This window comes from Vidua macroura, chromosome 9 (genome assembly GCF_024509145.1).
Source record: "Vidua macroura isolate BioBank_ID:100142 chromosome 9, ASM2450914v1, whole genome shotgun sequence".
In the NCBI taxonomy this organism is placed as follows: Eukaryota; Metazoa; Chordata; class Aves; order Passeriformes; family Viduidae; genus Vidua; species Vidua macroura.
This window is the reverse complement of record NC_071579.1, coordinates 31,845,924-31,863,081: the sequence shown is the minus strand read 5'-3', so window position 1 is coordinate 31,863,081 and position 17,158 is coordinate 31,845,924. Positions and strand designations below refer to the sequence as shown.

Below are 17,158 nucleotides of genomic sequence, written 5' to 3'. Positions count from 1 at the left end.
CTAAATGCCAAAATCCAGGCTGGGCTCACATCAAAACACACTGACATATTTCCTAAGTGCCAAAATCCAGGCTGAGCTCGCATTGAAACACTGAAATACCTTGTAAACTGCCAAAATCCAGGCTGAGCTCGCATTGAAACACCAAAATACTCTGTAAGGTGCCAAAATCCAGGCTGAGCTCGCATTGAAACACCAAAATACTCTGTAAGGTGCCAGAATCCAGGCTGAGCTCGCATTGAAACACCAAAATACTCTGTAAGGTGCCAGAATCCAGGCTGAGCTCACACTGAAACACCGAAATGCTTTGTAAAGTGCCGAAATTCCTACCGGGCTCACCTCGAAACACCGAAATACTCTGTAAGGTGCCAAAATTCTTGCCGGGCTCACATCGCCCCCTGCCTACCTGGGGAAGGAGCTGCCGCTGAGCTTCACCCGATCCAAAGTCAGATTCCCTTGGCAGCAGGGGGCAGGAGGCAGGAATGCGGTTGGGAAGGCGGAGAAGGGGCTGGGGTCGGGCTCGGGGGCAGGCTCCGGCTCCGGGGACAGGGTGCCGGGGTTGGAGATGTACTCGGCCACGGGCTCCGGGGGCTCCATCGCCTCCACCACCAGCCTCTGGTACAGCTCCGGGAGCTGCTGCTCCTCCGCCGGGCTCTCCGGTGCCCAGTCGCCGTGGCCCCTGCTGCCAGCGCTGCCCACCACCAGCTTGTCCCCGGGGACGGGGGGCTCAGGGTGAGCCGAGGTTTCCTCCACCGGGCTCGTTTCGGGCTCCTCGAAGCCGCAGGGCAGGAAGGGGCTGGAGGGAGCGCTCAGCTCCGCCTGCGGGGGGGGGACACGGAATGAATCCCGGCACGGATCTCCCGGGACTCGCTCCCCACAGCCGCTCCTCCCGCTGGAAACGGGAGATCTCGGCGCTCTTCTGGACTTCAATTCGCCCAGCGCATCCTCCAGCAGAGATTATCTGCTGCCAGAGATTGCTGGATTTGCTGCTTTGGGAGATTACTGGCTCGCATGGCTCCAATTGCTTCTTTTTAATGAAGGTTGTGGGATTAGAAGGAAAAACCCCTCTAATTTACCTTGGTAGCTGCTAAGCTCTTGGCCCACGTGGCGTTGGCAGGGTCGGGAATGGCTTTGCTCTGCCACTGCGGCAGGAGGAGGGACAGGAGCCCCTGGAACCTGCAGGGGGGATAAATGCAATTCAAAACATGAATGGTGAGACCTGCAGCACCCTTGTGCTCCTTGGGTGTGGAATTAACCCAGGTGTGACCGTGGATCCGCCCTCAGAGGGACCTGCAGAGCTCTTGGCTGGATGGGGATAATTCCCAGGGATTGCTCCCCTTCAGTTTGGTTTCAAGATCTGGTTAAAAATTCACAGTATCTACGGACTGCAGGTGTATTTAAAGGCTCTGAGCTTAAAGCTCATCATGTTTTTATTATCATTCGTGTACTCTGAAACCTTCATTTTGAGCAATCCTCACTGTTCCATGCTCATGAAGGGGCATGACCATCCTGTAGGACAAGGGAAAATGGTTTTAAACTAAAAGAGGGTTGATTTAGATTAGATGGGAGTGAAGATTTTTAAAATGCACTGGCACAGGGTGCCCAGAGCAGCTGTGGATCCCTGGCAGTGCCCATGGCCAGGCTGGATGAGGCTTAGAGCAGCCTGGGACAGTGGGAGGTGTCCCTGCCGTGGCAGGGGTGGCACTGGGTGGGATTTAAGATCTCTTTCAACCCAAACCATTGTGGGATTTAATCCCTCCTGATAACCATCCTGGTTTTATTGGGACACAGCTGATGGATCCACTCACACTCTCCTTGCTGGAGGCACAGAACAAAGGCAGGCTGAGAGCACGAAGAAGCTGCAGATGAGCACCAGAGTCACCCAGCCCCCAGCACCTGGAATGCAGAGCAGCCACCATTCAGCTCCATCAAAAAGATGAAAAAAAACCCCACAAATCTTTCTGTGCTCCGTGAATAAACCACCCTTCACCACTGAGGAAACATCTCGGCACAGCTTCAAGGGAGCTTAAAGGCAAAGAAAAAGATTCCACATCCTAAACCCAGCTGAAACTGCAAATCTTCAGCACCAAGAGATCTTCAGAACGCTTGGAGAGCTCCAGCGACTGCAGAGGAGCAGGAAAAGCATTCCCAGAGTGTGGGAAAGGGGATCCAAGGGCAAGGAAAGCCCTGGCACCTCTTCCTTACTCTCCAGGCAGACGCTGTCGCTGTTGCCCCGGGGCCCCTCCCCGGCCGCTGTCGCCGCTGTCATCCAGAGGTCGTGGCGCTCGCCGGGCTCCAGGTGAGGGAGGTGCAGGGAGAGAGGAGCCTTCCCGGCGGGAACGGCTGCGGGGAAAACGGGGATGGAGCTGGAGAGCCCGGCACGGGATCTTACTGCCTGCAGCTGGAACGGGGCTCTGAGTAACGGTAGGAAGGGGAGGAGCAGGAAGAGGAGGAAGGAATAAGGAAAGGAAGAAGAATAAGAGGGAAAAGGAGGAGGAAGTGGATTAAGGAAAAAGAAAAGGAAGAAGAATAAGAGAAAAAAAAAAGGAAGAGGAAGACAAATAAGAGGAGGAATAGGAAGAAGAAGAGGAGGAGGAATAAGGAAAAAGAAAAGGAAGAAGAATAAGAGGAAAAAGGAGGAGGAAGAGGATTAAGGAAAAAGAAAAGGAAGAAGAATAAGAAAAAAAGAGGAAGGGGAAGACAAATAAGAGGAGGAATAGGAAGAAGAGGAAGAAGAAGAGGAGGAGGAATAAGGAAAAAGAAAAGGAAGAAGAATAAGAGGAAAAAAGAAGAGGAAGATGAATAAGAGGAGGGATAGGAAGAAGAAGAGGAAGAGAGAAGAATAAGAAGAGGAAGAAAGAAGAATAAGAAAAGGAATAAGAGGAGGAGGAAGAAAAATAAGAGAAGAAGAGGAAGATAAGGAAGAAAAAGATAAAGAGGAATAAGAAGAGAAGGAAGAAGAATAAGAGGAGGAGGGAGAAGAAGCAGGGATAAATCTGACAGTTTCTGACTGAAAGTGACTTAGAGTGATCCCACTGGAGACCCTCAGCAATGACAGGGGAGCAGGGGAAGCATTTCCAGCCCCAGGCACCCACCATGGACCTCGGGCTGGCCCTGCCCATCCCTCCTGTGCACGTAGATGTGGTACCCAGTGATGCAGCCCCTCTGCTGGGGGGCTGGGATCTCCTCCCAGGAAACCAGGACGCCGCTGGCCCAGGGGGTTGCGAACATCTGGGGCCCAGCAGCTGGGGCTGCAAGACACAGGACTGGTGTTAGAGCTGAGCTTAAAATGCCTTGCAAACACCTGGACAACGTTCCCGGGGTTCACCTTGTGCTGTGGAGTTTCCCCTGACTGAAGCTGCCTGCCCAGCTCTGTCCTGATAAAGTGCAGAGACGTGGATCTGATAGCAGACGTTATCTCTGATGTGCTCTGGAGGGAGAAATCACAGCTGCAGAGTTGCTTGTTCAAGGATTTGCAGTCAGGGCAGAAATACTGCAGCAGCTGCTTAAATCTGAGATAAATCTTGTGATTATTGATAGATCCTTCATAAAGAAGGGAGAGAAATTTTCTCTGATCTACTGAGCCCGGCAGAGCCTTACTGGGCTTTAAACTGAAAACTGATGGCTTCCCACTGCCAGAGGAAAGGGAGAAATGGGATATTGGGAAGGAATTGTTCCCTGGGAGGGTGGGCAGGCCCTGGCACAGGGTGCCCAGAGAAGCTGTGGCTGCCTCTGAATCCCTGGCAGTGATTTTAGTAAAAAATATAGAAATATAGAAAAAGATAGAAAATATATAGAAATATAGAATCCCAGACTGGGAGGGACCTTAAAGCCATCCTATGCCACCCCTGCCATGGCAGGGACACCTCCCACCATCCCAGGCTGCTCCCAGCCCCATCCAGCCTGGCCTTGGAGCCCAAATTCCCACCTGACTCGTTGCTAAGAATATTTCCCAACCAAGCTGGGTGCCGTGGCCGCCCGGGGGTGGCATTTACCTGCAATCACAGTGGACAGGTGGGACGGGGGCAGCTTCACCCAGCCGTGCTGGGGCTGCAGGCGTGGCTCCCTCCAGGGCTCTGCCCACTCCACCAGGTATCCCCCGACGGGCAGGGAGGCTCGGGCAGGGCGGCTCCAGCTCACCAGGATGCTGCCGTTCCCCAGGCCCAGGGCAGAGACCCGCTGGGGAGGGGGCAGATCTTGCAGGGGAGAACAAAAAACCCGCTGTCAGCACGGGGTTCTTGCAGCCTCAATCAAACCGGGGCCTTCGGTGCGTGGGGTTTGCAGGGTCTCCTCCACTTCGGCGCCGTGGGAAGGATGAAAGTGAATTGTAATTGAAGAGGGGGCGCTGAGGGGAGGGTGAGGGCTTGCTGGCAGGAACAGTGACATTCCTGCCTTTTCCCATGGGTGGGACACGCGCAGCTCGGCCCTGGCAGGTGCTGGCACAGCACGCCCCGATGGAAGCACGAGCACGTGGAGCTGCTGCCGTGATTCCAGGGGAGGAACGGGGCTATCCCAGGGACTGGAGCCCCTCTGGGGCTGCTCACCTGCAGGAACCACAGGGAAAAGCGGATCTGCAGACGCCTGAAGTTCACCCAGGTGAGCACAAGGTGGAGGGAGCACAACACCTACAGGGGGTGGCGCGGAGCAGAGCCGTGCTCGCGGGGATCCCGAGCCCGCAGGAGCCTTACCTGGGCTGCCCAGGTGGGTCAGGACGGCCGCGGGGACGGAGCTGCCCCGCGGGTTGTGGGCGGTCACCGTCACCCTGTGGCCCGCCCTGGGGGTGACCCTGGAGAAGCTGGTCTGGGTGGTCCGGTGGGATTGTGCCGGGAGCTTCCCCTGCTCCAGGGCTTCCAGGGTCACAGTGTAGCCCAGGATTCTCCCTCCTGCCTCCGACCTGCTCAGAGCCTGCGGGGAAAGCGCGTCTGTCACCGGCTTTGAGCAAGGTGCTGCCAGCTGGGAATGCTGGGGAGGGACTGGGGATGAGGGATGGAGGGACAGGACACGGGGAATGGCTTTACCTGGACACGGGGCAGGGTTAGATGGGATCCTGGGAAGGAATTCCAGGCTGGGAGGGTGGGCAGGCCCTGGCACAGGTGCCCAGAGCAGCTGGGGCTGCCCCTGGATCCCTGGCAGTGCCCAAGGCCAGGTTGGACACTGGGGCTGGAGCAGCCTGGGACAGTGGGAGGTGTCCCTGCCATGGCACAGGGTGGAAATGGAGCTCTGAGATCCTTCCCAACCCAAACCATTCCAGGATTTATTTTTCCCACCCAATTCCAGTTTTGCTGTGAGATACTGACTGCTCCAGCAGCAGCAGCACAGCTGGGGAACTGAAACCCTTCCTGCCCTGAGGCTGAATTCAAACTATTTTTTTTTTTCCCACTGAAAGCCACACTTCTCACAAGGGAGGAAAAAAAAAAAATATCAACTGCTCATCTGGATTTGTCAAAATGAGCAGGTTTTGCTTGGAAGGAAAACCTTGGACTTTACTTAAAGGCACCATAAAGAATTCTTTAAATTGAACCAGTCAGAACACACATCTCTGACAGGCTGTGGAGCACCACACCCTGGTCTGGGTGCCTGCAGTTGTACTCTCAGTTTCCTGATGTTTCTGTGAGATTAATTCATTTGTTTGGCTGATTTTTGTCATAGTGAAACAAAGCACAAACCAAAATGTTTGCAGTGCTTTGGCAGCAGCTCGGGACTGAGGCGGCACTGGAAACCTGCTGAAATTAAATTTTCAGCCCCTTTTCTGGGTGTTTGTCTCAGAACAAGAGCACACCCTTGGTAGGAAGTGGTCCTGAGTGTCAGCCTGGCTTGGGAGCTGCTGTGAAACTTCTAAAGGCAGTTTATTACCCCGTCTTATGAATGATGCTGCAGGAAGTCACTCCTGATAAAGAAAGTGCTGCAAGGTAAAGGTCTGAAAGCTGAAGCCACAACCTCTGGGGTCACAGAATCTCATGAGAATTTCTGCTTTCACTTGCAGCGTGGTGCTTGTTGGTATATGGGGGGGGGGAACACAGGGAATTTTTTTACCCAACTCTGGTGGGTTTTAAACCAAATTCTGTGTGGAATGCTCCCTGTGGGGAGCAACTCTGCCCAGCAGACCCCAAAAATGCTGTCAGCTGGGGGAGCTGGAGAGGGGCTGGGGATAAAGGCAGGGAGGGACAGGACACAGGGAATGGCTGGAAGCTGAAAGAAGGTGAATTTAGGTGGGATATTGGGAAGGAATTCCTGGCTGGGAGGGTGGGGAGGGGCTGGGATGGAATTCCCAGAGCAGCTGTGACTGCCCCTGGATCCCTGGCAGTGCCCAAGGCCAGGCTGGATGGGGCTGGGAACAGCCTGGGACAGTGGGAGGTGTCCCTGCCCATGGAACAGGATGACATTCAGGATCCCTCCCAATCCAAGTAATTCTGGCATTCCATGAAATTGCAGGTAGAAAAATGCTGATGAGTAAGAGGAGGAATAGGGAGGGGACCCTTGCTCCTGGGAACTGGTGAAACCTTTGTGCTCTGCCAGGGTTCAGTCCTTCCCTGCCATCCTAAAAATCGTCATTTCTCCTCTCACCCGGCTCTGGTTTCATTTCCCCTCTCACCTGGCTGGGTTTTGCTGCCTCTGCTGGGCTGTCCTGGGTTACAAGATGTGCCTGGGCTGTGTGTTCCATCCCCACCTGTCACAGCTGGGGCAGTTCTCTGCTGTTCATGGGGCAGTTTTCTTTATCTCTGCCACAACCCATCCTCCCTCCAGGAGATCTCTTCTGTTCATGGGCCATTAATTATTAATTATCTCCTGTCCGTGGCCACTGAGTGTCCCTGCACGGCTGAGAAAATTCCATCATCCCATGGGGAGATGCTCCAGGGGGAGGAGCCAAGCATTCCTACCTGGATACAATCTGAGATTCTGGGACACCACAGCAGCCTTTGCCCACTGCATTCCCAGAGGAGCAGCTTTCTGCCCCACTGCATTCCCAGAGGAGCAGCTTTCTGCCCCACTGCATTCCCAGAGGAGCAGCTTTCTGCCCCACTGCATTCCCAGAGGAGCAGCTTTCTGCCCCACTGCATTCCCAGAGGAGCAGCTTTCTGCCCCACTGCATTCCCAGAGGAAGCCCAGGCCCATCTCCAGCAGCCCTGGAGCTCCAGAGGAAAACTCCAGCCTTGTCCAGGATCCTGCTCCAGCAGAAGCACAGCTGGCACTGCAGGAGGGCTGAGCCCCCATGGAATGGCACTGCTGCCACCACCCTGACCCACAGGGGGTCAGGGCATTTCTGACTCTGGCAGGGTTTGGTTTCTTTTTTGTACTATTGCGTTTGTATTTTTAATTTCCCTGGTAAAGAACTGTTATTCCTGCTCCCACATCTTTGCCTGAGAGCCCCTTAATTTCAAAATCATAACAATTCAGAGGGAGGGGGTTTGAATTTTCCATTTCAGGGGAGGCTCCTGCCTTCCTTAGCAGACACCTGGCTGTCCAAACCAAGGCATGGGCTTTCACTGAACTCACCTTCCAGAAAAAGGAGAGGTTCTGGTGCCCAGAGTCCAGCTCCTGCTGCCGGTACCAGACGTCCAGGGTCACCCTTGGCACTGGTGGGAAGGAAAAGGGGAGCAGTGGGAATGGTTGGGGTTTGGAGGTAAAAACCCCTGAGAAAATTCAGATTTAGTTTTTTAAATGCCCCTGAAGTGCTGCAGGCTGTGATAACCCAGGTTTGCTGTTGTTTGGCTGCTTTGAGGGTGGGGATCAGGAGGAGAACAAGCCATAAACCCAAGCAGAGGAGTTTGGATCTGCCGGTGGCTTTGTCCTGACCTCAGTAATCTGGATGGCTCCCAAGGGAACCCACACATCAAAGCACAGCATTAGCTCCTGTCTTTGCATAAATTTGAGGCTTATGAAGGTCCTTGGGCTTGGCTCCATCAATCCGAGAACAACAGGCAGCCTCGGATCAGGGCGTGTGGGGGATGTGTGGGATTTTCCTGTCTAATAAATGCCTTTAACAGCTCGTCTGAGGCAGCTTAAACCCCTGTTCCTTCCACAATTCTGACTGGAAACTCTTGGTATTTTGAAGAGACCTCCCAGAATGACATTTAACAGGAAGATCTGGCCAATGGATGAGCTCCTGAAACCCAGACTCAGAGATGAGTGGGTAAGGAAAGCTGAGGTGACAGAGGATGACAGAGCTTTGCTCCTCAAGCACCCCGAGCAGCACAAACTCATCAATTCTAGTGCCAATCGTTACTAGCTGGAGCAGGGGGCAGCTGATGAACAGCCAGGGCTGCAGCACGGACACAAACCCCTCCAGGTCAGCACGTTTGTCCTGCAGTGACTGCAGAGAGTGGCTGGAACAGAAACAAGAAGCAGGAGCAGCAGCAGAAATAAAACCAGAGCATTGGCTGCTCAGAGCAGAAAAATCTGAATATGGGGTTGCACCTGCTGCCCTCCAGCCTGGATTTGAAAAGCCTGTGAACCACGTGAGCGAGGCTTTTGGCAGTTCACACTGCAAAGGAGCAGGAACAGGAATTTCTCCTTGGAAAGGTTTAATTTTGGGCTTGCAAGGAGACAACTTGTGGAGAACTTCAGCTCCTGCAACACAGAGCGGTGAGGATGCACCCAGAGCTGCTTGTCTGCAGCCTCCCCTTGCTGTCACCTGCTCCGAGGGCACAAAGATCAGCTAAAAACCCCACGGGCAGGGTGGGGGTGACGGCCACAAACTCAGGGTGCAACGAAAAGGGGAGAAAACTGTTGAGAGGAAGGTGGGGGAGGCAGGGAAAAGTTCACACCTCCCGAATCAATCAATGCCTCTTATAGAAACTGCTGCTGTCACGGGGGAAAGGGGAAATGGGTGAGTCAGAGCAGCAGCAGCCCCATGGGCTGGCAGTAATTCACAAAAAAGAGCAGCCAAAGCCAAGCAGGAGAGCAGAGAAGCACAGAATTACAGGGTTTGCATGGCACCTCAAAGATCATCTCACTCCATCCCCCAAATCCTCCCGCTGTTCTCAGGGAGCTCTGGAAATTCCTGTTTTGGAACAGCTTCACCGTTTGCTCATTAAAAAAGCAATTTTCTTACAGAAACTTCTCCCTCTTGGCTCCAGGTCTGGACGTGGAGTTTGCCCAGAGCAGCCCAGCAGCAGTTTGGCCTTCTGAGCTGGACTTTGCTGTGGCTGCAGAGCCCTGAGCTGGGTTTAGGGCAGAGCAGTTCTTTACCTGCTGCTGGGGTGCTGCCCTGGCTGCTGCTCCAGTCGCTCCAGAGCCCTCGGCCGGGCAGGATCCTGCAGCTCACCTGGAACTCGTAGGCTGTGTCGGGCTCCAGCCCCTGGAGATGATATTTCTCCCTGCTGAAGCTCTCGACCTTCAGTGGGGATGAAGAAATTGCTATTACACTCCTGAGGAAACAAGGGCTGCAGGCAGCGAGAGGCTGAGTTACAAATTCAGACACAGATTTAAAAACAGCAGAGGAAACCCTGAGCTGAGGCAGCCCCAGAAACTCCAAGGAATCATCAGGCCTGCAGGGCTTCATCTGGAAAATCCCTCATTTCTTACGTGCCAATAGCGAAATCTCTGTTTACGAGGCTCAGCTCCCAGGAAAATGTTCTTTTTTGCCACTTAACACTAAAAACTTCATGCAACATCAAATGTTTGGGTTGAGAGGGAATTTAAATCCCACCCAGTGCCACCCCTGCCATGGCAGGGACACCTCCCACTGTCCCAGGCTGCTCCAGCCTGGCCTTGGGCACTGCCAGGGATCCAGGGGCAGCCACAGCTGCTCTGGGAATTCCATCCCAGCCCCTCCCCACCCTCCCAGCCAGGAATTCCTTCCCAATATCCCACCTAAATTCACCTTCTTTCAGCTTCCAGCCATTCCCTGTGTCCTGTCCCTCCCTGCCTTGTCCCCAGTCCCTCTGCAGCTCTCCTGGAGCCCCTTCAGGCCCTGCCAGGGGCTCTGAGCTCTCCCCGGAGCTTTTTCCTCCCCAGCAGCTCCATAATTCCCTGAATCCCAGAGGGATTACCGTGCTCCAGCTCTGCCTGCCGAGGGGACGATACCTCAGCCTGTAGTGCTGCGCTCGTGCTTCGTCGTGCCACGAAATGGTGCAGTTGGTGGCGGAGGAATCATCAAATTCCACCGAGAAGTCGGGAGGGTGTGGCTTCACTGGCACCAAAACAGAGAAACAAAGAGGGCTCGGAGAGGCAGCGCAGCTCGGAAGGGGGGTTAGGTGGAAAATAGGAATACTGCTGTAGGCTGGATGGATGGATGGATGTTTGTTTTTTTCCAAGAGGTCCTGAATATTTCCACGTGTCCCCGAGGTCCGGGGCTGGCTGAGAGGTGAGGAGTGGTGCTTTACCTATGTCTATCAGCATGAAGGTGAGTGGCTGGGAGGAGGCATTCCCCAATTGATTGGAGGCAGAAACCACCACGGTGTAGTTGGAGTCAAAATCCAGCTTGCTGAGAGCCCCAGAGCCAAAATCCTGACTGGGAGTTTCTTCTGGAAAGGAAAAGGCATCGGTCCCGTTGGAGAGCCTGGAGCAGGAGGAAAGGTTTGGTTGGGTTTTCTGAGGAAGAAAGGTGAGCCCTGGGGGTTGGGGACAGGGCCAGTCCTGGAGGGACCCTGGGGGTTTGGGGAGTCCCCCCAGGACGTGGGGCAGGGTGAGCCCTGTGGGGACAGGGTTCCCTTTCCAAAGGGATGAATTGGCACAGCCTCTTTAGTGAACCCCGAGGGAGCTGCAGGGCATGATGAGAGAGCTGCTGCAGGGGATAATTAGGCACTAATTGTATTTACACTCCCTCACTTACTCTATCCTGTAGGCAGTGTGGAGGTAGGTGAGCCTGCCTTTGTGCCAGGTGCAGGTGGCATGTCCCCGCGTCCCCTTCTGGATACAGGACACGTTCCTGGGCTCGTCTGGAGGATCTGAAACAGAAATTCCTGTCAGTCCTGACATCCCAGCCTGGTTTGGGTTGGACCTTTCAGGGTCCTTCAGTCCAGCATCTCCAGCCAGAGCAGGCTGCCCCGTGGCTCCGGCGGCTCTTCCCCAAAGATGCGGGTAGGAGACATTTTAGGGGATGCTGGGCAGGGAGGGTGTTGTTTGCTCTGGGCAGGCAGATTTGTTGTGCCTCTCTCCCTTCAGGAATAACAGAGCTGCACAATTCCAGCCAGGAATATTCCCAGTGGGAAGGGGCTGCAGCAGTCCTGGACAAAGCCACCCCCCGGCAGTGCCTAACCGGCTTCCCTCTCCCGCAGGGGAGCTGTGCCAAGTAATGAAGCACTCAGAGCAGCGATTAAGAAGGGATTTTCCTTACTTCCACAGTGGATATCGATTCCGCAGACGATGCTTTTCTTGTCTCCACAGATACATTTGCAGATGAAGTTGTGTCTGCCGTAGGCAGTGACCAGGAAGGTTTTGCTCACTGAGCCTCCCTGGGCTCGGGTTTGCTCAGAGCTGTTGAGGAAAATCGCTGCCCAGCACCAGCCCCACGGGGCTGTCAGCTGGCACGACAGGGTGACGCTGGTGCCACCGGGGATGGCACAGCAGGGGCTGGCTGTCACTTTGCCCTTGTCGCAGACCTCTGCGGCGCCACGGGCGGCTCTGCCGGCGCTCACCGCCGCCTTCCTGCAGGATCCTGCAAGGGAAAGGGAGAAACAGCCTCAGGCAGGAGCCCTCACCTGCTGCAGGACAGGAGCAAGAGCCTCCCCGGACGTCTGGGGGAGAAATTCCGGGCTCTGCACAGGAACTCGTGGGGACCTGTCTGGGATCAGCAGCCACGGGATCGCTCCCAGTCCCCAAAATCCCAGACAACCCCAGGTAAAAACTACCAGAAGCCTCCTGTTGCTGGGGATTGGGAGTGCCTGTGTCAGCAGAGCTGTGGCAGGAGGTGCAGGAAGGACCTGGAGCTGCTCCAGGGCTGGAGCCAGGCTGGGAGAGCTGGGAATGCTCACCTGGAGAGGAGAAGGATCCAGGGAGAGCTGGGGGTGCTCACCTGGAGAGGAGAAGGATCCAGGGAGAGCTGGGGGTGCTCACCTGGAGAGGAGAAGGATCCAGGGAGAGCTCAGAGCCCCTGGCAGGGCCTGAAGGGGCTCCAGGAGAGCTGCAGAGGGACTGGGGACAAGGCAGGGAGGGACAGGACACAGGGAATGGCTCCCAGTGCCCGAGGGCAGGGATGGATGGGACATTGGGAATTGGGAATTGTTCCCTGGGATGTGGGGAGGGGCTGGGATGGAATTCCCAGAGCAGCTGTGGCTGCCCCTGGATCCCTGGCAGTGCCCAAGGCCAGGCTGGAGCAGCCTGGGACAGTGGGAGGTGTCCCTGCCATGGCAGGGGTGGCACTGGGTGGGCTTTAAGGTCCTTCCAACCCACACCCAAATTCTGGGATTCTGTGACTTTTTCCTGTTCATGAGCTCTGCCTGTCCCGGTGCCTTTTCTCACAAAACCAACAGCTCTACCTCGAACTGAAAACCAAACAAATTCCCTGCATCACTTATTAACTCTGGAAAGGAAGATGTTCACTGGCACCTGGAGTAGAAGCTGGAAAAACCCCACCCTAATTAGGCTGAGTGCTTCATCTGAGATATTTGCTGCGTAGCAAGAAACTTCTCTTACCTGCTGTGAGGTGCAGCACCAACCAAAGTGCTGAGGGCACGATCCATGGAAATGGCATTTTGGTGCCTGCAGAGAGAAGAGTTCCTGTTACCAGCTCCTAAAAAGTGGGGATAGTATGTACAGATCTTTGGGGTTTCTACTTCTCCCCCTCTTTACTACTTTCTATTTTACTGTAAAGTAGAAAAGAGGTTTTTTCAGAAAATCCCAAATGCTCATTTTGCGAGACCTTTCTAATGAGCATTCCCTGGTTTTGTTTAAATCCAGGGTCTGTGGCCTTCAGCCTTGCAGCAGTGCAGTGCGGTGCCTTCTGTAGGTGATTCGTAAGTGCCAGGATGAGCAATCTCAGCAGCTTCTTCAGGGAAATGCTCTGCCTTCCACTAAGCCTGGGGGCTGTGTCAACAGCCTGCAAACAGCTGCTGCTGACGGCAGAGTGCCCGAAATACCCGAGACAACGGGCAAAAGCAGCCCCAAAAGCAGCCCCAAAAAGCAGCCCCAAAAAGCAGCCCCAAAAGCAGCCCCAAAAGCAGCCCCAAAAAGCAGCCCCAAAAGCAGCCCCAAAAGCAGCCCCAAAAAGCAGCCCCAAAAGCAGCCCAAAAAGCAGCCCAAAAAGCAGCCCCAAAAGCAGCCCCAAAAGCAGCCCCCAAAAGCAGCCCCAAAAAGCAGCCCCAAAAAGCAGCCCCAAAAGCAGCCCCAAAAAGCAGCCCCAAAAGCAGCCCCAAAAGCAGCCCCAAAAGCAGCCCCAAAAAGCAGCCCCAAAAAGCAGCCCCAAAAAGCAGCCCCAAAAGCAGCCCCAAAAGCAGCCCCAAAAAGCAGCCCCAAAAGCAGCCCCAAAAGCAGCCCCAAAAGCAGCCCCAAAAGCAGCCTGCTTCAAAGCCTTCGGTCAGAGGACGTGAACTGTGATGGGAGTAAAGGATGAGGAACAACTCCAGCTCGGAGCTGAGAAAAAGAGGAAATTAATGGGAAATTAAGGGGAATTAATGGGGGGAATTAATGGGAACCCCCCCCCAGGTTGCAGAGCAGGGAGGGAAAGCAGCATGGCTGGTTGGAGGGCACTGAAATGCCCCACAGGACGTTGTACTGAAGTACACAGGAGGTGTCTGTGGGGTACCAGCCCAGGCCTGTTCATGCTCTTACCCCCAAAATCTCATCAGGGCCACGGGCCACCCTCTCTGCCACCCCGGGGCTCTGGCTGTCCCTCGAGCTCTGAAATGAAAGCAGCTGTGAAGCACCACAGCTCAGAGCTGGCTTTCAACCCCAGTTCTCCCTAAAAACTCTCTGTTGTGCTTTCCGAAAACTGGCAGGAACAGCAAACTGGTCAGCAGAGGAAAGAGGAACATCTCAGTCATTTCAGGCAGAAAAAAACCCGGCTATTTGTGCCCTGAATCTCACACATCCCCACTTACTGACCCTGGCTGAGTTTTTAGGGAAGCTCTGTGAGGACGGTGGCACCCCAGGTCATCCCAAACCTCGGGACTGTCCCACCCGAGCCGGGGGCTCTGCCCCAAAGCTGCCAGGAGTGGGGGATTGAATCAGAGCTCAGGGGACAGCGCTGTTCAGGATGGGACTTGGGCACTGCTCTGCTTGGGCTGCTCCATCCCAGCGTGCAGGGAATATCTGGGATTGTAAGGATTCCTGGGCAGCAGCATCCCAGGGCAGGCATCTCCCGGCAAATCGTCATTCCAGGGCAGCAGCATCGCCGGGAAAACGCGGATCCCGGGGCAGGAAAATCCCGGGACAGAAGCACCCCGGGGCAAAGAAAACCCCGGGGCAAAGAAAATCCCAGGGCAAGGAAAATCCCAGGTAAGGAACATCCCAGGACAAAGAAAATCCCGGGGCAAAGAAAATCCCAGGTAAGGAACATCCCGGGGCAAAGAAAATCCCAGATAAGGAACATCCCAGGACAAGAAAATCCTGGGGCAAAGAAAATCCCAGATAAGGAACATCCCAGGACAAAGAAAATCCCGGGGCAAAGAAAATCCCAGGTAAGGAACATCCCAGGACAAAGAAAATTCCGGGGCAGCAGCATCCCAGGGCAGGAAAGTCCCAGGACAAGAGCATCTCACGGCAGAGAAAATCTCGAGTTGGAAGCATCCCGGGGCAGGATCATCCCAAAACATTGAACGTCCCAGAACAGCAGCATCCCAAAGCAACGAAAATCCCAGGACAGCAGCATCCCGAGGCAAAGAAAATCGCAGAGCAGGAACATCGCAGGGCAGGAGCATCACAAAGCAATGAAAATCCCAGGGGAGGGCGAATCCCAGGGCAATGAAAATCCCAGAGCAGCGGCATCCGCGCGGTGCCGCCGCGTCCCGCTGCCCGCGGTCGGGACTCGCCCCTCGGCCCCGGGGGATCCCCGGCCCCGCGAGGCTCGGGGGGCTCCCCCGGCACCCCCCGGTGTCCCGGCCGGGGTTACTCACCCCGAGCCCCGCGAGTGCCGCAGCCCGGCCCGGCCCCGCCCGGCCCGGGGGATGCTCGGGACGGGAAAGGAAGGGAGAAGAAGAGAAAGGGAAAAAAGGGGAGGGAGAGGAGAGGAAGAGGAAATATAAAATAAAAATGCAGCCCAGCCCACCTTGCTCAGAGCGAGGGGCTCGTCAGAGGCACGTCCACTCTCATTTTTAGCTTCTCTATAAGATGATTTTTGCTTTCTCTCGTTTTTTTCAGCACCCCCACGACCCACTGCCACATTTAACGGAGTTTGAGACGAATGAATATCTTGCTGTTGTTGTTCCTTCTCTTTTCAGGCCGTCAACGACATAAACTCATTTTTTCTGCCTGACTGTGATCAGCTTTTCTTACCTCGGACACCCCGGGTATGTCAGGGGCAGCTCTAGAAATGAGGGGACACAACATTTGCAGCCTCCAGGAATCCCAAATTTCGCCTTTGAGCCTCCAGCTGCTTTCCCTCCCTCCCAAAGCCAGGAGCAACATTTGGGCTCCTTTCCAGAGCTGCCAATAATTATCATTAATTTGCTGGTGGGGGAAGCTGGGGGTGTCGATACCCCACAAAATTCCGAGTATCAAAAGCTCCTTTTTACCTCTTGTTTCCCCTCTGTCTTCATCAGTTCCCGTGGCACTTCCCCTTTTCCAGAGCCCTCCCAGCTCGGCTCCAGCTCCGCGGGGACTCGGATGGGTTCAAAGCTGGGCGCCGCGGGGAGTTCCGTGCAGTCCAGTCCCGTCCTTCCTGCCCGTCCCCAGCCCTGCCCCGCTGGTTTCCCGGGAATGTTCAGTCCCGGGGCTCCGCCGGCATCACCGGACCCGGAGCGGGGCCGGGGCCGCTCCGCTCACCCGGGGAGCCTTGAAGGGAAGGTGCGGATGGATGGCCCAGGTGATCAGTTCTGTGTTCAGTGACAGGCAGGAGGAAATCGCCAGTCCACCAGTTGCTTCCTTTTTACTTCTATTTTTTTTCTTATTTCCTTTTTTCTTCTCCTTTAAAAAGGTTTTTTTAAAATGTTATTTTCTTTCCTTTATATATGTTTTCCACTTTTCTTTTTTTTCTTTCCCCCCATTCTCTTTTCTTCTTTCGTATTTTTCTTTGCCTTTGTCTTGTTTTCATTTTTCTTCTTTCTTTTTCTCTTACTTTTTCTTTCTTCTTTTTATTCTTGTCCTTTTTATTTTCCTTTTTTCCCCCGCTTTTCATTTTTTCCCTTTTTCTTTTTCCTTTTTTCTTTTCCCCTTTATCTTTTTATAATACTTTACCTTTTTATCATCCTTTTTATCTTTTTAATAATACTTTTTATTTTTTTATCTTCTTTTTTTTCTCTTTTTCCCTTTCTTTTTTATCTTCTTTTTTTTTCTCTTTTTCCCTTTCTTTTTTATCTTCTTTTTTTTTTTTTTTCTCTTTTTCCCTTTCTTTTTTATCTTTTTCCTCCTTTTTCCTCTCCTGCTTTCCCCTCTCCCGTAACTTTAAGCACCGTGCTCTGCTTTTTCCTGCGATTCCCTCTTCGCTGACTCCTGCCGACCACAGAACTCCAGAAAAACCAGGACGGAGCCGGTGGCACGGGCAGAGCACGGCGGGAATCTCGTGTTCCCCCCGCTCAGGTGCCTCCTGATGCTCTGGGCCGCGGGAGGAGAGGCAGAGCTGCCGGTGGCGGCTCCGGTGCCCGGGCAGTGCCGGGGGAAGTCCGGAGTCCCCGCTTGTCCCCCGGGGGTGGCGCTGGGAAAGCCCCGGCAGCTCGAACGCGTCGGGTCTGGGGGCGGCAGCGCCGCGCGGGACACCGAGGCTGGGGACACCGAGGCTGGGGACACCGAGGCTGGGGACACCGAGGCTGGGGACACCGCCAGGGGCTCCCGGTGTCGCCTCCGGGCGCTCGGGGGAAGCGGAGCCGCAGCGGAGCCGGGGGCAGTGAGCACAGCCCGGGATGTGCGGGACAGCAGGGGAGGGGTGGGAGTGACAGAATCCCGAATTCCGGAATGGTTTGGGATGGAAAGGACCCTAAAGCCCACCCAGTGCCACCCCTGCCATGGCAGGGACGCTTCCCACTGTCCCAGGCTGCTCCAGCCTGGCCTGGGGCACTGCCAGGGATCCAGGGGCAGCCACAGCTGCTCTGGCAATTCCATCCCAGCCCCTCCCCACCCTCCCAGGGAA

The 17,158-nt window shown here is 54.8% G+C and overlaps 1 protein-coding gene across 1 annotated transcript; it reads right to left on the bottom strand.

Annotated features, from left to right (window-relative positions):
- Positions 1–219: 219 nt before the first annotated feature.
- On the bottom strand, positions 220–13,779 carry IL12RB2 (interleukin 12 receptor subunit beta 2). Its single transcript, XM_053984630.1, has 16 exons — positions 13,708–13,779; positions 12,574–12,639; positions 11,276–11,596; positions 10,772–10,886; positions 10,323–10,498; positions 9,990–10,129; positions 9,187–9,331; positions 7,492–7,571; positions 4,686–4,902; positions 3,993–4,193; positions 3,326–3,427; positions 3,093–3,248; positions 2,203–2,340; positions 1,806–1,893; positions 1,074–1,173; positions 220–816 (listed from the first exon to the last, which is right to left on the bottom strand). The coding sequence occupies exons 2-16, from the start codon at positions 12,629–12,631 to the stop codon at positions 400–402; spliced, it is 2,454 nt and encodes an 817-aa protein (XP_053840605.1). The 5' UTR covers positions 12,632–12,639; positions 13,708–13,779; the 3' UTR covers positions 220–399.
- Positions 13,780–17,158: the final 3,379 nt, after the last annotated feature.

Excerpts from the sequence above, each read along its gene's own strand:
- IL12RB2 (XM_053984630.1), bottom strand. The coding sequence starts at position 12,631 with ATGCCATTTCCATGGATCGTGCCCTCAGCACTTTGGTTGGTGCTGCAC. Across the intron at positions 4,194-4,685 it reads GACCCACCTGGGCAGCCCAG|ATCTGCCCCCTCCCCAGCGG; the intron begins GTAAGGCTCCTG and ends CTCCCCTGCAAG. Across the intron at positions 3,249-3,325 it reads GGGAAACTCCACAGCACAAG|CCCCAGCTGCTGGGCCCCAG; the intron begins GTGAACCCCGGG and ends TGTGTCTTGCAG.